The sequence below is a fragment of the Zonotrichia albicollis genome, chromosome 2, assembly GCF_047830755.1.
Source record: "Zonotrichia albicollis isolate bZonAlb1 chromosome 2, bZonAlb1.hap1, whole genome shotgun sequence".
NCBI classification, from domain to species: domain Eukaryota; kingdom Metazoa; phylum Chordata; class Aves; order Passeriformes; family Passerellidae; genus Zonotrichia; species Zonotrichia albicollis.
The window spans coordinates 58,848,797-58,870,422 of record NC_133820.1 but is presented as its reverse complement, the minus strand read 5'-3'; the positions used below and the strand labels follow the sequence as shown (position 1 = coordinate 58,870,422).

The 21,626-nt window shown below is 41.7% G+C and overlaps 3 protein-coding genes across 13 annotated transcripts in view; all 3 read left to right on the top strand.

The window, feature by feature from the left end:
• The window catches only part of SPATA13 (spermatogenesis associated 13), a 158,827-nt gene extending 149,364 nt beyond the window's left edge, over nt 1-9,463 (top strand). For all 11 annotated transcript variants that reach the window (XM_074535247.1, XM_014263908.3, XM_014263906.3 and 8 more), the window contains 3 exons: nt 40-412; nt 4,173-4,247; nt 5,476-9,463. In XM_074535247.1, coding sequence (XP_074391348.1) covers nt 40-412; nt 4,173-4,247; nt 5,476-5,657 — 630 coding nt within the window. In that variant the 3' untranslated portion in view covers nt 5,658-9,463. The remainder of the gene's footprint in view (nt 1-39; nt 413-4,172; nt 4,248-5,475) is intronic.
• An 85-nt stretch (nt 9,464-9,548) lies between these two features.
• LOC102073345 (uncharacterized) lies at nt 9,549-19,543 on the top strand. Its single transcript, XM_026790645.2, has 3 exons — nt 9,549-15,020; nt 16,952-17,014; nt 17,918-19,543. The coding sequence occupies exons 1-3, from the start codon at nt 14,855-14,857 to the stop codon at nt 18,721-18,723; spliced, it is 1,035 nt and encodes a 344-aa protein (XP_026646446.2). The 5' UTR covers nt 9,549-14,854; the 3' UTR covers nt 18,724-19,543.
• An 842-nt stretch (nt 19,544-20,385) lies between these two features.
• Nucleotides 20,386-21,626, top strand: part of MIPEP (mitochondrial intermediate peptidase) — a 72,180-nt gene continuing 70,939 nt past the window's right edge. Inside the window, exon 1 of the mRNA XM_005482515.4 lies at nt 20,386-20,684. Within this exon, the coding sequence (XP_005482572.2) occupies nt 20,508-20,684 (177 nt within the window). The 5' untranslated portion in view covers nt 20,386-20,507. The remainder of the gene's footprint in view (nt 20,685-21,626) is intronic.

Genomic DNA, 21,626 nt, shown 5'->3' with positions numbered 1-21,626 from the left:
ACTACATATCTCTATATGTCTATATACCTGTCTTCCTAGGGACCAGATGTGTTAGCCAGAAGCTCAGAACTGATCCACTCAGGAGAACTGACCAAAATATCAAAACAAGGCAAAAGCCAGCAGAGGACTTTCTTCCTTTTTGACCATCAGCTTGTGTTCTGTAAGAAGGACTTGCTGAGAAGGGACATTTTGTATTACAAGGATCGTATTGACATGGATGAGACAGAAATTGTGGACACCGAAGATGGCAGAGACAAAGATTTTAACATCAATGTCAAGAATGCTTTTAAGATAATAAACAGAACAACAGAGGAGGTTCATTTGTTCTGTGCAAAAAAACAGGAGGATAAAAAGAGATGGATGGAGGCGTGTGAAAATGAAAGGAGAAGAGTTCGAGAAGACAAGGAAATGGGTGAGTGAAACAATTTCTAAACAGTGGTGAAAACAAACTTGCTTTTGCAGTTCTTTGTTTTGTACAGATGTGCACTCTTTCTTCTTGAGCTGGTGTCCATTTCTTGCCTGACCTGATGTTTAGCTGTGTAAGTGAAGCCTATTCAGGTGTGTTTGACCTGTCACTGTGGGCCAAAGGTCCAGGACAGATAGCGTCGTCCATGTGATTCTGGTGCTTGGTGGAGCAGAATGAGAGATGAGATATGACAAGATGCAAGTCACAAAAACCAATCAATATTAAAATTCCATCTAAAATCCTAGCACTTTTGTATGAATGATTGGTCAAAAATATCTGTCCATAAAGGATGCTTTTTTAAAAAGCCAATCAGCAATAATTGTAGATTTATACTGTCTGTGTGATGTAGTGGCACCTCCTGTGTCCAGGAGGCCCATGCAGTTGTATGGTGCCATTCACTACAGACCCACCAATAGCACCACTGGGCAGTGAGTTGCACTGGCACATTTCTCTGGCACTGGCCAGAGAAATGATGCCAAACCTTGAGTGAGCAGGAAAAAAGGTAATAAATCCTAGGACCAGTTTTAGACCTGCAGCCTATGGGACACTCCAAGGACAGTGTGTCTTCTGTGTCAATGTATAGTTAGGATTGCTTTTTTGGTTTTGTATTGTTTCATGTGTCCTTTAAGATCAGTGACAAAAGCTCCAGCAAAATTTAATTCGCAAAACATATACAAAGAAAGCAGCAACAGTAATTTTAAAAAAAGAAAACTCTTTTTAGTGTTTCTCAAAAGTCATGTTACTGCATCTGTGAATGTTGGCTGCATGAAAACTTCTCCTTTTCAATTAAATTCTTGAGGCTAAGGCTTTGGATTGACATCAGGTTAACACTGGAAGTGCAGTGAAGTGGATGATACAACTCAGATATTATTAAAACTTAAACAAGATGCCAAACCTTATATTCTGTGGTCATGTAAAACACATGGTCAGAATAATAGGAAGATAGGAATAACCCTTGCATTACAAAACTAGGATCAAACACTTCTGATCCTAATTGCTTTCTCTTGTTTGATACTGTTGTAAGCATGACAAAAATAAGGCCTCTTCCATGTGTATTTTAGATAGTCCATAAGCAGAAGAAAATACTAAAAGTTTGCCCGTTGATTATCAATTTAAAATCAGTTTTAACCCTTCCACATTGCACCAACTGTTGCCATTAGTCCCAGTCATCTTAAATCTAGAGTAAACAATGAAGGAGCCACAGCTAAACTTTCCTCAGACTTTGGAAACCTGACCCTTCTCCAGTGCTGAATGTCACAGTGTGACATTGCAGTCAGCGTTGGTGGGCACAAAGCTGATGGCTTTTGTGCCTTGCTCTGTGTGGAGCTTGCTCTGTCACCTTGTGCTCATGGGGATTTGAGGTAGCTGCCTTCCCTAATTCACCTAAACAGAACTCTAAAACAGTGGGTATTGTAAAAGGGTGAAGGTGATCAGAGGGTAATAGAGCAATGCTGAGGATCTGATCGTAATTGTCCACACAGTCCCTCTACAACAAAGTTACAGAACAACTCCACTCCAGTATACAATGAGCACCATAATTCAGTGACATGGAAGGATGCTACTGAGTAAAACACAGCTCCTGCATTTTGTGAGCAAGACTGAGGTAAAGAAGATAAAAACTGAACAAGTGAATGCTTCCATTTTTTCCTTTCTAAGATGAAGCATTCTTGAACTGTGCACTGCTTCCTGGGTGGTTACTTTATGGAGCACTGGGAGAGTATGTTGAGCAAGTTAGATGCTGTCTGTCAGGAAGCTCCTGAGGCTCTGCCCTGGGCAACCACAGGTCTGTCTTGGTGTTACCATTCCTCCTAAGTGTCAGTGCTGCAGAAATCCCCAAGCATGAGGAAACTGCAACGGTGTAGCAGCTGCAGCCCTAAACTATTTATTCTGCTGGGACCTCATGAAAATCAACATATGATATTTAGAAGAGTGACCATCCAACAGTGGTGGTGGCACTGGCAGTGAGATTTGTCATAAAAGCACTGAGCCTTGTTTTGGGGCTGGGTCACAAATTCCCGTGGTTGCTGAGTGCGAGAACTGCACAAGGAGGGTCCATTGTGCTTGATGCTCTTCAGGCACAGTGCAATAGAGTGGGGGAAAAAAGCCCAGTTAAAAGAGAAACTGTATGTTTGATAATAGCACATGCAGTCTTCTCTGCCCATGTAACATCCAGCTTTCTGTAAAGTTGTTTTTCAAGTGTTGCAACTCACTATTCCAACATTCCTGTTTTGGGCCAGGTATGATGAGCCAGAAGAAAGATAGTTGAGTTGTAATAGCTAATGTCCATCTGGTTTTGTGAGCCACAGTGGCTTGGATCTTTTCTCCATTAACCAGAAGACTGCTTCTTTTCTAAAATTTCTTCTTTCTTTGGCATAATTAAACATTTCCTTCAGCCAAAACTAGTGAAAAAATGCCACTATTCTCAACCTCAGGTTTAAATTTGTCTTGTTGATTTTGTAAGCTATCTTGCTGGGCTAAACATAAAGCCTCTAATCTGACCACTCAGAGAACAAATAATACTCTTTCAATTCAGAACTGCAAATGGCATTTTACTTCTATTTTCAAAGACACTTTGGTGTGAGTCATTGTCTCCCAAACCATATCTAGCTTTTCTTAGCTTTTGTGAATATATGAGAGAAAAGACCACAGCCAGAAAATCCTTCTCCAAACCACTAATAGTAACCCTAAGAAAGTGGTCTGATCTCTCTTGATGATATTGCTTTCATTTTTAAAAATCTGCTTCCTTCTTTCTATAAAGGAAAAAAAAAACCCCTGCAGGATAAAATAAACTACTGCTACCCAAAAAATTATGGATGTTTTAAGTTAATAGGCTGATCTGTAATAGCTTGTTCATAAGTTCAGGATAAAAAAGGGAGTTTTAAAAGTATAGAGAAGTGAGGGAAGATGCAAAATGGAACTGAAGTAGACATTTCATTCAGCCTCTGTGCTCTTTCTGTGCATATGTGTGAAATGAGTGCAGCCTTATGCACAGCATGTTGTCACCTTGTGCAAATGTGACATTTGCATGTATCTCAACTGTGTTGTGCACAGGGGGAGGAAACTGGAGTGCCTCTACCTGGGCTCCAGGCAGCACCAGTCTGTGGTGCCACCTTCTAGCAGATGTCTGTCACCTCTGTACCCCAGCTCAGCCATACACCTGTCACACGGTAGTAAATAGCACAGGGTTACCCATGTGCTTCATGTGAGTTACACAAGTATGCATGAGAAACCCGAGTGAGGGATCCAGCCCCAGAATGATGTAGCCAAAACCACATCACAGCTTGCTTCAGCATCTGCCAGATTTTATGATACTTTCCTCTGAGTGAAGGGAAAGACACCTAAATTTGTACTAGCAGTGACTCCAATCTGTTACCCAGGTTAGCTCAGAGTGAGTGAAACACAAAAGGATTCTGCAATTGTGATCTATTACTTGGTGACTTACAGATTTTAAAAATTTTATTTTACACTCTTTTTTTTTTTTAAATCTCTTGTTATCTGGATTTATCTGTCATTATCCCAGTGGAAAACCCTCTTTAAGTTCATATGACAATATAAAACATACTTCTAAAAACTTCAGGTGTATTGGTACTTAGATTTACTAAAAATTACTTAAGATACAGTTTACTTATTTGTTTTAATTTAGTGCAATCAAGTATTAGATACAGTAATTATGTACTAGTGCCCTAATTTACACTTTGATGTGTAGGTATGGAAATCTCAGAAAACCAGAAGAAACAAGCCATGCAGAATGCCCGTAAGTCAAGGCAAGGAAAAATTAAAGGTGGGTGTTGAGAATTGCATTACCTTCTTGCTGTGTTCCATTGATCTTTTCGTTAGGAAATAGCACAGTCTGGCTGTGGCTGACTTCTTCAATCTTTTAAAAACATTTTTTGTGGCTTACATGGAGTCAAATAATTGCCATCAACCTGTATTTTAATATTAAATTCCAATATCTCTCTAAACTGTCTACTAAATCAGCTCCCTGAGCTTTTTCAAACAGACAAGTCAGTATTCTGTATGTTAGAGAAGAAACTCAAGAGGTAAGGCAAGGTGTTTATTTTTAAGGTTGTGATGAATGGGATGCACAGGTTAAATTATAAATTAGTGCTACAATTCCTTCCTTTGCTTTTACTCAAAGACCTTGTTCTTCTTTACCAATTCTGTGTCTTGTTTAAAATATCCTAAAGTTCTTTTTGCAAATGACATTGTTATATTATTTACAATAACAGTCAAAATGGCTTCTTCTGGCATCCCTCTAGAAGGAAGGATGGACCAGAAGCTTGTTTGCCATGAAATGGCTTTTTTATTCATTTCCTCTCTCAGAAAATAATCACAACACAAACAAATCACAATGGATTTTGTCCTTTTCTATCTTAAAATCAAACTCAGCTAAATCTCTACTGTGCTGAGAGAAAAGTGGAATAAGATTTAAGTCTGAGTTTAGGAGTGAAGGAGTTGATGTTAAGTTGTCTTTTGTTCACTGGGATTAATGTTCTTAAAGCATTTTCTCTTAATCAATCAATAGGTACCCCTGGAACCTGTCTGGATTTTCAGGGGAGTGGCTAAAGTTTGTAATGAGGAGATTCTGTTCAGAATCCACAAAGCTCAGTCTTAGGAACATTAACCCAGAAAAATATATTTCGAATGGAAGAAACAACAGTCTTGTTGGTAGCAGTATTTTACCCAGCCTTGCTCTGAGAGTGGACTGAAGTACCAGGATCTTCTGTTGGAAGTCATTCCTTTGAAATACAAGGATTTATTTGTGCAAACAGTATAGCCCAGCTGTGTGAAACTGCTGCTTGTTTTTGGTTATTCTGTTATATTATTTTTACTGGCACTGTTGTCTTCTTAAGCCAAATCAATGCATCAATTAAAAAGTCAAACATCAGAAAACATGACCTTTAGTAGTTGTGCCATTCAAGATCATGGCAAAATTCATCTTGTCCCCTGGCTCTGTGCTTAAATTTCCTTGGCTGATTCAGGTGCTTTCTCCAACTGTTCTTCTGCAGGTGTGAGCTATAATGGGTGTCCTCTGCCTCCTCTACACCAAACCCTTCATCCCCTTCACCAGCGACACATCACCGTGCCTACCAGCGTCCCGCAGCAGCAGGTCTTTGCCCTGGCAGAGCCCAAGCGGAAGCCATCCCTCTTCTGGCATACCTTCAACAAACTCACTCCCTTTAAAAAGTGAGAGGCCAAAGGACCTGGAAGGGCATCAGCACAGAGGGAGACTCACTTCAGAGAAGGACCTTGGAGACATGGTCAAGCTTACTTGAGCTCAGTGAATCTCCCATTTCAGAGGCAGAACCTTGGGTTCCCTTGGGCCAGGAATGCAGCCTTTGTCTTGGATAAGAAGTTTGTCAGGGCTGCTCTGAAGTCCATGCTGCCAAGTGTCAGCATTGCTGATGAAGAGCAGTCTCTCTTCTGACAAAGTCAACTTGCTGTTACTCAGAAACAGCAGTATTTGATCTCTGTTTCTTAGTTATGTTGAGGTAGTGATGGAATTGTGCAGGTCATTGTAACATTTCATTTTTCTTAACCTTATATTGATGGCCAAATTTTGGATAGGGAGGAATTTTTCTATAGGGATGTATCAGCAAGGAGTCTTAGGAGAGTTTTCTCCTTCCTTCTGGAGCACTGAGCACAGATCACCCATTAAAATCAGGTGGAGCTATCCCATGTGATTTACCAGCTGGTGCAGAATTTAGTGGACCCTAATCCTTCCTGTCTTTTTTTTATTACATTGCCAAATGGCAGGAGAACATCCCGCAAGGCCTTACCATATTCCAGATTGGAACAGGGAAATTTTATTCTGTCCTATAGAAACAGGAACAGAGTGTGAAATGGACTGTAAAGATATGTGCATTTATTGCACACAGGTGGAAACAAGAGGAACCCAGGGCATCTCAGATTGATTCATTTCAGTCAGAGCAGATGCATGCGTGTATGCTCTTCAGTGTAGAGCTTTCACATCGCTTTTTCACTCATTTCTTCACCTGGGAGACTCTTCTTTGTATTTCCAATATGTTTATTTCTCTGTGTAAAAAATACATATTTATTTTCTCACGGAGATAAATGTGAATGTACAAAATCAGAGTTGAGACAGTACATTGTGACTGCTGGCTATGTTACATAGATCTCATGATTTTTATTCATATAGCTGGACTTAGAAAATGAATAAATTGTAATGTAAATATATTGAAGCAGTCTGGATCCATACTTCTTGTACACATTCAATAGACAATGGGTTTTGACCAGTAACTTCTTCAAAAAGAAAGAGAAATCCTTACTGGAAGGGACAGAGAAATCATGTGGACCAGAGATGGATTTTTGTCTTGGTGTCATCAGTCCCCATTGGAAGAGAAAGAACCTGACTTGATTAAGGTCAGTTCTGGCCAGCATATGCAATCCATGATTTGCATTGCTTCAATTCCTCTGTGGCATGAAATGGATCTGGGAGAATAACTTTTAAAAAGCCACCAGGAAGAGGATCTGATATTTGTAGCACTGATAGTTTCTGCTTGCTTGCTCTCATCAAGGATGACAAGACTGCTGGGAATATGGAAGGAAGTAAAGACTCAATATGATTCAGAACTGACTTGTTATGAATGTCTTTGCAATACTTTATCCTATGCTGCTGATTAGGGGCATTACCTGATGATTAGGATAGATCTAAGGGTATTCTTTGACAGTGGGCACAATCAGCTTTGTCATGGATCTGTAATATATGAAAAATAAACAAGGGGCTAAACGCCAGGCATTTTAACAACAATGTAAAAAAGCCTTATTTTAAAGATGCATTTGTTCCTACTACTATTGTTACCTCCATATTTTTATTTACCATCAGTGTTGTGAAGCTCACTATTAACTAGGTTTTGTGATTTCATAACTTTGTGGCCACTTCTGCAAGGCCCAGGTTTATGGTTTTGCTTTTAAATTACATCTTTTTGACAACTTAACATTTCAAATGCCTTGTGTATATAGCTCAGCAATAAGGCAAAGTCTGGTATGCTCAGCCAAATTGTGCCCTGCATAGTAAATTTCATTGCTTGTGCTTTCCCATAGCAATGGGAGATGATGTAAACTAGTTAAGAACTGGAAGTGCACACTGACATTTGCAGTGATCCAGCTGAAAGAAAATGCACAGGGAAGTCAGTGAAAAAAGCTGCTTGTATATTTCTCTTGATGTTTAAGCCAGCCATTGCTGCTCAGATTTTTAAAAATAGATAATTCTAAATGCTCAGTTTAAACACAAGGAGCAGACTTCCAAATGCAGGCATGGATGCACACCCTTCCCCTCAAATGAGTAAGCCTTTTGCATTTCTTACATACCCATTTTTGTGGGTACTTGCCACGTTCAGGCCTGTAAACCAGTGAGATGCACATACGGCGCAAGTAAAGATGATGTTTTTCATAATCACATTTTGAAAGACTTCTTCTAAGTGCAGAAAAAAAGGCTGAAGTTGGATTGCAGTGCTCACCCAGAAACTTTGCTAGCTGGACCTGAAGACGTTATGAGATCCACACTTATATGTGTCTTTGCTGAAACCTACTTCCTTCCAGCGCTCAGTTCTGTGGGGTGCTGGAAAAAAAAGGTTTGGGGATCTTTCTTCTGACATGTCAGTGTCCATGAAGGCTCTTCCCATGTATTAGTGCTGGTGCCTTAGCCCTAAAAATGAACAGAAATGTTTGCATATGGTTTTGGATGCAGTAGATTTTTTCTCAAGAAGTGAATTTCAAAGAGATAAAGAGAAAATATTTCATGGTGCAGATTACTCAGGACAGTTTTATATATAGTACCCTTCATGTAGACATGGTTGTTTTGTAATGCTCTCTCTGTCTTTCTTTGCAATATGACCTTGCAACAGATTGAAGATCAAATATAGTAAGACAGGCCAAATTTACACTACACCATAGTCTTTTAAACAAATTATAGTGAAATGAAAACATGTATTATTCAACAATTAAGACAAATATTTACTTGGGAGTTAGCCTCACTTCAGAGTCTCTGGGAAGGAGTTGCAACTAAAATGTAGAAGTTTGAATTGCAGCAACTCTTGCCCTGATTCTCCTTCTGGTGACAAAAATTATATATAGATCTCCAGAAAGCTGTGATAGCAACATCTGTTCTTTTCCACTTGCATGCTTTAAGTTACTATAAAAAATTCTAGGGCAACAACTAAGAACATTTGTGCCTCATTTTGATAAAGCCCAGCCAGAGCCTTCCTGATGGCCTGCTGAGCAGATAACCTCAGACTTTTTGCATGAGATGCAGTAAAATATAATTGTCCTCAAATGTGTTCCCACTGAGTTAGGAAATGCCAAACCATAATTGCATCCAACTCAGAGCATTTGATGTATAAAATAATAAGATTGTTTTACAAGTGGCTCTTGCCATGCTAAATTTCACATTGAATTTTAGTGGTCAGCGTAAGAACTGAGTTCAAAGACAGACTTCTAAAATGTTCCATATTTTAGTTGTCTTTTGGAAATAATTATATCACAATTTTGGAGCCAAAGGTCTTTAGCCATAACTAACACAGTACCTTTCTCTGACTGCCTTTCTGCTTTCTTTTCTATATGTGTGGCATTTGTATGTAGCAGATGCCATCTAAATGATCTCTAATTTAAAACTCTTTGTTGTAAATACTAGGAATAACTTGCATATATATTTTATTTTGATAAGTGTTTTGTAACATTATACCTTCCATACATTGCTTTGTGCACCTCACCCTGTGTGTGTGCTGTTACACATGTTGTAAATGAAGTGTCCTGGCTGCAGAGCAGAGGAATTGGCTGTTGACAGCTGAAGTACAATGTATAGGACAGCAGTAGCTTGATGTGCATTTCTTCTGGAGTAACTGCATTGCAAGGTTTATTTACTCTTTGAATGTTGTTTGTCAAATGAATCTATTTTCTGGAAATAAGTACAAACTTACATTCCTATTATTTTTCTCTTACTGTACATGGTTGAATTAAATAATATACAAAACTGAATTCCTCATCTGTGTCCTATAAAACTTTATGTGCAGTTTTAAAATTGTTGTGGTTTTTTTTTATTGTCTACAAAATTTCCTTCATGATGCAAAAATGTCATGTTTCTTCTAGTATTTTAAAGAAAAAAGTCACACCATGCTCTCTTGTTTTCCCAGTAACAGCTTCAGTACTTCCCAGCACAAGTTCATGTTAACAATGACTAAGCCTGGTTCTGGTATTGAACTCTTCATTGTTCAGGCAAAGCCCGTGCCCGTTGCTGTCTCAGCCTGTGATTACCATGCTTTACGTTGTCCTGGCAGAGGCTTCACACAGTACCTTGCAATGCGTGCAGGTGCAGCTTCTGTGCTCATAAAGCTCATGCTAACAGGGGATGGTGACTTAGGTATTGCAGGGCAGGTAAGGAGGATTTAATTTCATTTTCTTTGGAACGAAAGCAAACCCATTTTAAGGGGTTCGCCCAAAAGGCATGTTCTGCACATGTGTGAACAGATTTACCTGTCTGCTTGATAGAGCAATGGGCAACACAGCTGGGGATTTCACTTCTCTGATTCAGAGAAATTTTGTGTCTTACTGTTCTGATAGGGAAGAGGGCCACGTCTCAAAGGTGTGCCTGTGTTCTTCCTGCTCCAGGCTGTGTCAAAAATTGTGTTTTGCTGAGACACACCAGCTTTAACAAGATAACATACTTTGCTGAAATCTTTTCATCAGAAATGTTTTGATGAGCGCAACTGCTGGCACAATAGTTGGTTTGCTAATTCTTTATCCCTCTTTCCAACATCTGGACTCTTATATTTCTTGGTTAATCTCACAGCTGAGAGTTTCTGCCTCCCAAGATTGCTGCTGTGGTGGGATGTGTGCTGAGTGCCCCAACATTAAAGTGTAAGGCACAATTTGAGCACTCAGTGAGATAGATTGGATGACATAAAAACATACCCTAAGCAAACATTGGAGTAGGATGTAGCAATCAATAGGCTTTCTAAGGACCCTGTGGTTCAACTGGCCAGGGTGAGCTCATTTGTGCCTTTTATTTCATGCTTGGGCAGTCAGGCTAAATCCTCTAAATTGTTCTTACTTTCGGCTTTTAAGTTCCTTGAGAGCAGATCTATCAGATGGAGCTTTTAGTTTGCACAGAAATAGCACTGCTTGTCTTATATTTTTTTTGTTGTTTAGGTTTTTCCAAGGGCTGCAAATCATCTGTGCTTGGTAACAGAGACAAGGACTCAGGCTGTTTCATGTTCCAGAATCAAAGGAGAAATTAAAAACTCAGCAGTGAAAAACAGCACACCACGTAGTTTGTAAGGAAGGCACACAAATACTCCTTATACAAATAAATGTGTTTCTAAATGCTTTACAAAATCTAGTTACTCTAACTAGAGGATATGTAATTGTGAGAATATGATAAAGCTGTATAAACTATTAGCACACTTTTTTTGTTAATCTTAAGTCCCTGTTTAGTTCACTGCAATCAGAACTTGTCCAGTGCTTGGAGCTGAGAACTCACCTATTGGCACTATTAGGTATTTACGCTCTGATTTCAAAAAACAGACGTCTCTGTGTGTGTGTGTGTGTGTCTGTGTCTGTGTCTGTGTGTGTGTACGTGTGTTCACACCTGCACCTCCTTTGTAGACTCCTTGGGGCATCCCCAAATATCTCTGCTGGCACCTACAGCAGGTCGCACCAGTCAAGTGACCCACATCCATCACACCTTCCCTCTGTTTACATTACATCATTGTCTGTTTACAGCTCATCATTACATCCTACATTTCTGTTGTGCATCTTGGGGGGGATTGGGAGTGTGTACGTGTGATTGACACCTGGACAACATTTATTTGAGTCATTTTAATGTTTTAAACATTCTGAGTGGGACACCTGCATTGGCAGCCAAACCACTCTGTGGACAGGCAGAGATTGGAAAGTGTCCATCTGCATCACTGGAGCTGTGAAGTTCGGAAGAGAAGTTGAGAAGAAGGAGTACCACTGCTCTTGACGGGCTGAGTTTCTGTCCAACCACAAGGTGATGTAGGATTTATCCACTGTTTTTCCCAGGGATTTTTTTTCAGGAAAGCTGAAACTGCATAAGAGGAAAGGAGGAGCTGCAGGTGCACCATGGCCTCTTCCTATAAGCACACCCCAGACTTTAGAGATACTGACTTACTGAAGAAGTGTCTGGAAACAGCTCTGCTAATAAGGTCAGGTATATCTAATTAATCATCATGGTCGTTGCTGTCATATTCATCTCCTAACAAAGGTAATTAGCACAGCAGTCAATCTAAAATCCTCTGCATCTCCTGCCTTTCAATGTTTTTTAAGAGCAAATTATGAACTCTTGCTCCCGTGTAATTATTTTCAAATAATTATTCTGTAATGAGACAAGGCACTAAAAAGCAGCTGAAGGAAACATTTGTCTTTAAGGTGCTTTCTACAGCAGTTTTCTTGGTTGTGTGCTAAAAATGCATCAAACCAGACTAACTGCAGAGTCCATCAAGGTATAGGTAACTAATGAATGACGTTATTCCTAACTGGCAGGATGGGCTGTTTTTTAATGACTCAAACTTTTAAGTGAGAAAGGAGGCTGAGGCTAAGCAGGCTTAGAAAATTTCAGATGGTGCTTAATGGGTAAAGAGAAAAGGATTGTTCATTGTGGGTCTCGTTTCTTCTTCTCAATTAGCACAGCAGCAAGATTAATTTGGCTACAGAAGTTCATTCAAGTAGAGCAGCGAATTGCTGCCCGGGGACCCTCCTTTCCCCAGAGCGCGGTGGACACCATGCCCCAGGTTCAAGCCAGGGCAACTCAACTCTTGCAATATTTTGGCGTCACCACAGGGTGGTGGTGAAGATCTTACAGAAAACTTCGTTTCTCTGCGGGGCTGAGATGATTACAAACATTCTTTGATGTTTGAAGAGCACACGTGTCACATCTTTGCAGTGTGGTGACACCCTCAGACGCTGTTTGCAGTCACTTGAACCAACAAGGGTGAATTAAGGCCACTTCCTCTAACACATTAACTCACGTTACTTTTGGTTTTGTCCTTCGCTGTTGATGATCAGCATTTAGGGAGTTGATGATAAGCTCAGTTGACTTCCACTAGTCCTTAGACAACAGCAGTTCCAGTAGTTTCAAAAAGACACAGTTAAGAATTGAGTTATGGCTTTTTTCAAATGAGTTACCACTAATACATAATTTTGTAGCCCAATAGCTTTGACTGATGCTTGAATAGGTAGATAGGGAGCCTGCTTATTACACATGAAAAACTTTGTAATTCTGTTTATTCTATTTTTAATTTAACCTTGTTACTGCTTTTCCATAATCACCTAATAATTGTAATGCCACATTCTTAGAATATTTTGGTTTAATTTCTATAGTTTATGTCCCTAAATCCATTGTAAATTACCTGATTCAGAAATTACCTTCATTACATATTTTAGCAGCACAATAATGGTGTGAAACATGCCTTCCATCCCACAAATCATCCTGTCAGAGGCTAACATTTGTGTGATATATTTGTACAAAGGAACAGGAAAACAAAGCCTTATTAATCCATTTTTTAAAAAAAAAAACTTCCTTTTATGTAACAGTGGTAAAAGCCAAAGTACAGCAGAGCACTTCAGCTTAATATTGGAATAAATAGAAAGATTCCACTTTAAACCTCTGTTTTAATTATTGAACAGCTCTCAAAATTAAATCACTGACCTTTGAGAATTTAGTGACCAAACAAGGGCTTGTCCTCAAGGCACACATCGGAGTGTGCTTTCCTTTACATGAAGTTTCTACACTCAGTTAAAAGATGCCCAAGAACACTGCAAGTACCAAGTGAACAAGGTAAGAACAAAGGTCCTATATAGATGATGATGATGTCAGGTTGTAGAGAGGAGTGTATGTATGGGGACCAACCACACTGTCTATTCTTTAGGCAGGAAATGCTTCCCTACGCAGCTGGGAATGGGGTTCTCTGTAAGGGGACAAGGACTGTCAGACTTCTCCATCATAACCTAACAGTGTCATATTTAGAAGTGTCATAAAGAGCCCTTCTTCCTTTTGAACTCTTACGGTGCCCTTTGACTAAGGCAGCATATATTTATATACCTCAGAAGGGGCAAATGTTTTATCTGTTTTCACCTGTCTTCAGTGCCAACCAGCAGCAGCAAAGTGGGATTTTTCTGGTTGGTGATCAAACATGTCCAAGTAAATCCATTGGCAAAGACACCATAAATCATTTCTGATAATGATTCCAAAATGGGGAACTTTTCTAAACACAGAATAAAAAGATTAAGGAGCATGTCCCAAAGCTAAAGACTTACTCTATAAATTAGATTAAGGGTGTAATTATTCTTATTGTGGACATACTGATGTCTCTCTAGATGGTACTTGTGTGCATTTTTTCATGAGAGTGAGAAATTGTGGTGAAGGGATTAAAGAGAAGACATAATTTTTTAGTTAATGCCAGTTAATATTGCAAAAGAAATACTGATCTTACTCCTCATTAATAAAAGAACTAATTCCAAAGCCAGTTGTGTAACATTTACTCATACTAACAATCACTTCTACCTGTTTAAGTACTTAACCTATATAGCTTCTGTGCATTACATATTTCTGGATATTAATTACAAATAAAATAGGCATTAATTTTGTTGCTATTTGCTTTTTATTCCTCAGTCTAATCTCTTCCAAGCAATTGCTCTTACACTCAATTAAACCATCTGTGTCCAGGATTAAGCCTTAATGTATTTCAGTGGGCCTATATTAAAAAACATTATATAGGAGGGACTCTCTAGTGAAAAGATAAATATAAGATGGAATTTTAGTAGCAAAGTTACATGAATTGGGAGCACCCAGCTAAAGACTTGTTTTTGCCAAAAAACTCTCTTGATCTCTCACACCTTTGCCCTCATCTCCCTCTGCTCCAGCTCTAACCCATCTGAGGTCATTCACTTATTAACCTAGAAGGGGACTAATTTGAGTGAATAATAATAATTTTTAAAAATTTAAAATTTTAAAAGTGATTGCTTTTGCTGAATGAGGGGTTGAATTGCCTTAGGTCACCTCCCATAAGACTATATCTTGGAAGATGAAAGGTACAACCATGCAGTCACAAGTAGGTGCAGGGAGAAATGTGGATGGAGAATTGTGTAAAGCTAATATTTTAAATGTAGAATGATGCCAGGACTGATATGTCCATTAAATAATTATTCAAAATAGCACTCAGTAGTCTCCAGGACTGTAATTAATGCTATAGAAAGATTTATAAATAAAACTAAAAAACAGACATGGTGAAACCCCATTTCCTTATTTTCCTCCCTGCACCACCCTGCATTCCTTTCTAAGGTAGGCATAGGCAGATGTACTTTTTCTTCTTAAACATTTCAGCCAAAGTCATATAACCTATCTAAGGAATGAGAAGCTGGATTGTACTGCTGGCTATTGTGGTCAGCACAGCAGAAACCCAGAGCCAGGACGTCTGCACCCAAGGGTATCCTGGCATCCCTGGCAATCCTGGGCACAATGGCATACCTGGTCGGGATGGACGTGACGGGGCAAAAGGAGACAAGGGAGATAAAGGTACTTTGTTCAGAATGAAAGATTTAATATATCAAATGCAAGGGCATTCACTCTCAAATTTGTCTGTAGTAACTCTGCATGAATGGGATTATTCTGCCTAGCTGAAATGAAAACATTTCTGACATTTGTCATTTACCTGTTTGAAGAAGGAAATATAAAAAAGGGCATAATGAAAGCAAGACAGCAAATACTATGGAGATGTCAGGCTCATCGGATAAAAACTAAAGTAAAAAAGGCTTTACTTTCTATCATGGGAGTATTTTCAAGTGTATTTGAAAATTTTAAGGCCTGCAGACCTACTCCTACTCCTCTAAGATAGAAATTATATTTCTGCAAAGAGCTTCAAGCCCACTAAACAAAAAAGCAACAACTGATACCTTGTTTGGTGTAGTAGGAAGTATGCAGTGGTAAGAAGACTTCTCTTTCTTATCTAAATTATACATTAGAAGGACTTGATTCTGAGTGTGCCTACTTGCTGTAACTCAAGAGTCACTATTGGAGACTATTGAACAACAATGTTAGCAGGCTATAGCTCTATTATAGCAGGCTATAATAGAGATTTGTGTGAGATATCAAAGCCAGTGATAATCTCAGCATCCTAAAGCTAATCACCCCCTTAATACCTTAAGCCTTAGGTTAATGATGGCCCTTGTGTCCATGTTGGAATATCAAGGCCAGGGTTGCACAACGTGATAAATCTGCAGGCATATGGACATATAACACTTCATCACCTTTTAAAATATAGAAAGAAATAAAGATTTCCATTAGCATCTTAATAGGCACATACATTTAACTGCCCTCTTTTTCTGTATGCAGGGTTCCAGAAAGGTGGGAAAACCAAAAAACCTAAAGCTTTCATATTTTCATTTATTTTATAAAGGCCCTTCCTGCACTCCAGTGAGTTATCATGATACCATTAGATTCTGATAAACTCTCCAACATTTTTCCTAAATTCGTCTGTTATGATGACTGTACTGAACTGTTCTTTGTTTGAACAAAGTGTGGTGAATGTACCATTTTTACACTCTATATAGATACATCTTTGTGGTTTAACATGAGAATTAATTTTGGTCCTTACCAAGTCAATGAAGTTTGAGCAGATGCTGGGATGCACCCAATGCACAGGAAACTCCTAAAGAACTGTTCTCTGGTCCACATGACTGGAAAGCTACTCTTGGAATATGATTACAACCAAACAGCCAACTCTGTTTTTCTTCTGTTGCTGCACTCAGGATGTATCCAGTTATTTGATCATGGACTTCTTGGGCATCTGTACTACAAAAATCATTTCTATAATTGCTTTCTGTAGAGCACTGGAAAGTCCATATCATGCTAGGTACAGGGATCAAGAGTGTGAATGCCTTCTTCAGCTTTCTAGGCAATATTATTCCACTGTAATGATCCATTGCCATCAGTTAAACTCCTGCATGTCTCTTCTTGAGGTGGGAGTTCACCATTCTTAGAATCACAGAATCATTACAGCTGGAAAAGGCCTCTAAGATAATCCAGTCCAATCATTAAACCAGCACTGCCAGGCCCACCACAAAACCACATTTTTGTCAAACTGCAAGGCTTCCTGCCCCAGCAATGCTTCTTGCTGAATTTCCATGGATGGAGGCTACAAGAGAAGTTTTTACACTGGTGATCCTTGCCAAATTATAACAACAGGATATGTCTCAATAACTCATCTCATTATGCCAAGGATTTCATCTGCACCCCAAAAGCACCATCCTCAAGCAGAGTTTCTCTGCTCTTTGTCAATCTCTCTGTAAGATAAAACTACCAGCAGTGGCAGACACTAAAAGTCAGGAGTAAGCTTTGCTTTACATTACTGTTTGGCCAGGATTGAGGAGGAAAGATTAAAGAAGAACTCTTCCCAAACTTTCTGGTAATTTGTTTAATGAATATCTGTGTTTTTATTTCTGTACTAGGTGAATCAGGAATTCCTGGAAGTCCAGGAAAAGATGGTGTCATTGGAGAGAAAGGTGAACGAGGTCAGAGAAGTACTTAAACTTAATATTTGTCTATGAACTGCTGCCCTTGTGTTTGTGAACTCATCATACAATCTCATCTAATTTAGATTCTCTAATTTCTAAATTGAGAACAACAAACTGTACAAACAGCATTATTCCCAACAGGAGAAGCCAAAGGCTGTTGAGCAGAATTGACCAGCTTCTTTTCTTGATGTATTGAGCATAGTTCTTTATGGTGTCTTTTGTCTATCAACTGCTAAAGTGCCTTTCACATCATGAGATCTTCACTTTCAAAACCTTGTGCAGCAATCAGAGCAGTTTTGAAGGCTTTGATCTTCTGATCAGTGATGGGTGAAGGATAAATAAAGCATAGGGTGGCAAGTAACCAGGACAAAACACCTTTAGTTGTGCTGCAGTAGCAACCTATGTGACCCAGAAGTAGAAATTATATGTAGAAATTATAGAAACATGTGACAATTCAAGTAATGTTCAGGGTGTTGTAAAAAAACCCCCTTCCTCTTCCTCTGATTAAATTGTGAACCCTCTCATCCATTCTATACACCTAAGGCTCTAAAAAAGTGTGGACAGATGTTGCTTTTGTATGAGATGATGTGAACTGTCAGTGTTATCATCAGCCCATAGATAACCTTCCTTTCTTTGAGCTTGTTCTTGCTGATGAGCAAAGAACAAAACAGCAGGCTCTTCAGATATTATGCTTATCCTGCACTTAAATGTATGAGAGAAACTGTGTGTACAGTGAGCACAGTGGAGTATGCACAGTGGAGCTGCACACTTGCCCATGTGTCTCCTCATGATGAACCTCAATTTGTGCCTTCCAATGGAGGATCACAAGAAAGTTGTGGAGTTGTTTTGTTTTGTTTTAATTATTATTTGGTTTTGGTTTTGGTTTTTTTCCCCCTTTAGGAACCAATGGGACTGTTGAAGAGAAGGGGAACAAAGGAGATAAAGGAGAAAGAGGACCACCTGGGAAACTGGGACCAAAAGGATTTATAGGATCAGTGGGTTACAAAGGCCAGAAGGGAGAGCTGGGGCTGCAAGGACAAAAGGGTTTAAAAGGAGACATTGGACCCATAGGTCCAAAAGGGACAAAGGGTGAAATTGGCCATCCTGGAAGAGTTGGTTTCCCAGGGCCGATTGGCCCGATTGGTAATCCCGGTCCTAAAGGCAATACTGGAGGTATAGGGCCACAGGGTAACCCAGGAGTTCAGGGGGAAAGAGGCTTGAAAGGAGACCGAGGAGACAAGGGGGAGGTAGGAGCCCCGGGAGTCCTGCCAAGGAGCGCTTTCAGTGTCGGCCTTACAGCCAACACCAAGTTTCCCCCTCCGAATCGCCCGATCAAGTTTGACAAGGTGCTGTATAACAGTCTGAATGACTTCAGCTCGGCTACTGGCAAGTTCACCTGCAAACACCCCGGCGTTTACTATTTCACCTACCACATCACTGTCTACTCGAGGAACGTGCGAGTAGCTCTCGTGAAGAACGGCATCAAGATGCTGCACACGGTGGACAGGTACCAGAGCGGGGAGGACCAGGCCTCAGGAGCCGCCATCCTCGAGCTGCAGGGAGGAGATGAGGTGTGGCTGCAGGCCCACCAAGGAGAGGCTTTCAATGGGCTCTATGCAGATGGTGATGATGATACCACTTTCTCTGGGTTCCTCCTGTTCAGCACCGCTGACCCACTGGAGCCACTGCTGCTGCCCAGCCCATAGCTCTGTGTTATCCCTGAATGCTGTGTGCCTGAGCCCTCCAGCCCTCCCCGAGAAAGCTGTTACCTGCTGGGAAATTTCTGCTGGATTCAACAGAAAACACTTGGTTTCAGGAACAGCTTCTGCACAAGAGAGGACAAGTCTTCAGAGTCTACAGTGCTGGGCTTAACATTAGTGGTTTGGTGACTTACTGTAGGCATTCACAGCGGTGTGCACCCCAGTACTGAAGAACAAATTTCAAAGCAAAGTGAAATAAAAGACAAAAGTTCCGGAATTATGTTGTGTGGGATATCTTGTATAAACAAGAAGCAACAGTTCCAAGCCACTTTTATATCTTCCAAGGTGGCATGTGTAGATGGACTTGAAACTTGGTTAGTTTGCATCCAACCACTTTAAAATAAATTTTAAACTTGAAATTAGTGCAGTTTGATACCTCTGCAGAAGCTGCTTGCCGTGTGGTGCAAGCAAGTTTCATTGTTTCATTTACAGCTTTTAAATATGGTTATTTTCTCTCTGTGCAGTCACAGGTCTGAAATTGAACAAAATGGAATGCTAGGAGGAAGGGCCATGTGGATTCTCTGATGTGGTCAGATATTCAAGGCCAGTGCAAAAATAGAGCATAAATTTGCTGTACTTCAGAATTAGTTGGTGCAAAACAAATTTTCCCAGATTAAAGATAACATTTAATCAATACTGAAGCAGTCATGCCAGAGAACTGGCCAAGAGTTATTTCCTGTGCCATGAACCAGGAAATAAAATATACATAACAATTCTGTCACTTTTTCCCCCAAATTTTCTTTTTCTTCTTCTTCCCCCCTCCCCCCACTCCTTTTCTTCTAAAATTAAAAAAAAAAAAAAGAAGTCTTATTCACTTCTCTTAGAAGAGAATGAAGTGGAGATGCCGATGGAGATGGATCAGCATCATGAAATTCAGGAGAAATACAGTGTTAAGAGCTTAAGGCCTGGTAACCCATCATCACCTCAGGGTACCAGGGGAATGTGGGCACGTTCCCACAGTAGTTGAACCCGAGTGTAGATCACGGAGCCCAAACGGAAAGGGCACGGTGGGTTAATTCAGGAGGAACAGCTGCACTTCTCAAATGACAGCGAGGGAGATACAAGGACACTCAGGCTGAGGAAAGGGCTTTGTGAAATTTTCAGCAAGACGAAGCTTCCTCCCGTAAGCCACACGCCGCAAGTTTGTATCACAGAAATATGTAGACCGAAAACCCATTTTAAAAGGGCCTTAGGTATTACTGGAGAACGTGTAGGACAGGTATCAGCCGGCAGAGGCCCCGGTGCGGCCGGGTCGTGCGCTGGTGACCCGGGAAGCGGGGCAGGCCGGGGGAGCGCTCAGAGCCCGGAGCAGAGGCGCCCGGCGGGAAGCGGGGCAGGCCCGGGGAGCGCTCCGAGCTCGGGGCAGAGGCGCCCGGCGGGAAGCGGGGCAGGCCCGGGAAGCGCTCCGAGCCCGGCGAGAGCTCCGAGCCCGGGGCAGAGGCGCCCGGCGGGTAGCGAGGCAGGACCAGGGAGCGCTCAGAACTCGGGGCAGAGGCGCCCCGCGGGATGAGGGCCCGCGGGGACCCGGAGCTCCGCCTCGCTCCGCCTCGCTCCGCCTCGCTCCGCCTCGCTCCGCCTCGCTCCGCCTCGCTCCGCCTCCTGCTGCCGCTCCTCCCCTCGGCGCGGACGCGCGGAGGTCGCGGCCGAGCGGGGCGTGCGAAGGCCGCGGCCGTGCCGGGCCCGGTCCGCTCCCCGGCGCTGTGCTCCGCTCCGCTCCGCTCCGCTCCGCCATGCTGGGCGGCTGCCGGCGGGCGCTGCCCGCGGCGCTGGGCCGGGCGCTGCGGGGCCGGGCGGCGGGGCAGGGCGGCCGGGCCGTCAGCACCAGCTGGTGCCCTGTGGGCACTGCCTTCGATGTGAAGCAGCAGCAGCAGCAGCCGCTGCGCGGCGGTGCGGCGGGCAGGGACACGGTGAGCGGCGGGAAGGGAGGGCCGGGCCTGCTGCGGCAGGAGCCCTGGCAGCCTCGTGCTTTCCTTTGCTTGTCTCAACTGTTTTAAGGGAATTTGTGGGGGTAGTTTTTCTCTTGTGTGTAATATTTTTTTTATATTGGTTCTAGCAAACCCAAACGTTGTTGGTTTTGGACACAGAAGCGTTTGACAGTGACGGCCCTGTGCGTGGGAACGCTTTTTCAGTGGTGCCCATGTCCATAAAGTGAGACTGCCTCTTCCGTTCCCCCTTCCTGCCAGCCCTCTCCCGGCTGTGCCGTCCTTCCCGTGCCAGTGCCGTGCCCCTGAGCTCGGACAGTGCCTCGGGAGCGGCCACGCTGCTCACATCCCCTTGCCTGGGCTTATTCTTGATGTCTTGCCTGTGGCGAGAAAAGGATTTCTTTGCTGATTTGGTGACAGCTGAGTTTTCTGATGCGTATCTTTGTAGGGTCAGGAACGTTTGTTAATGTGTCTTACCCGGAGAGGGTAAGGTGGCGCAGTGCATACAGAAGAGGTGCAGCTGTAAAATCCAGGTGTTTGCCTGCTGACTCAGCTATTCCTGCCAGGGTGCCCAGCGTGGTGGAGCTGGTGAACTTTGGGTTTTAGAAAGGACAAATCTGACCTCTGTTTATAATCTGGCACCTGCTTGGGAAACCTTGCTTCAGGTTCTCATGCCTCTGCAAGCACACTGGTGGAAGTCTTGGTTCGGGAAATAATCCAGTTAAATATTGTCCATTTGGCTGGTCTAGGGAATGTGTTCCAGGTGATTCACTTGGCCCACAGTTCTTTTGGAATAGAGGTGCATATTTCAGCCTCACCAAGAGGCTGTGCTAGGATGTAAATGCTGAGACCAAGCGAAGACAAAAATGTTTCAGCCATGCAGCCAATAACATTAAAGCACAGAGAGAACTACACCAAGCTTCATTT

What these genes read in the sequence shown, in the direction of transcription:
- LOC102073345 (XM_026790645.2), top strand. Translation starts at nt 14,855, where the DNA reads ATGAGAAGCTGGATTGTACTGCTGGCTATTGTGGTCAGCACAGCAGAA. An exon ending in AGGAGACAAGGGAGATAAAG is followed by an intron (nt 15,021 to 16,951) that starts GTACTTTGTTCA and finishes TTTCTGTACTAG; the next exon opens with GTGAATCAGGAATTCCTGGA. An exon ending in TGGAGAGAAAGGTGAACGAG is followed by an intron (nt 17,015 to 17,917) that starts GTCAGAGAAGTA and finishes TTCCCCCTTTAG; the next exon opens with GAACCAATGGGACTGTTGAA.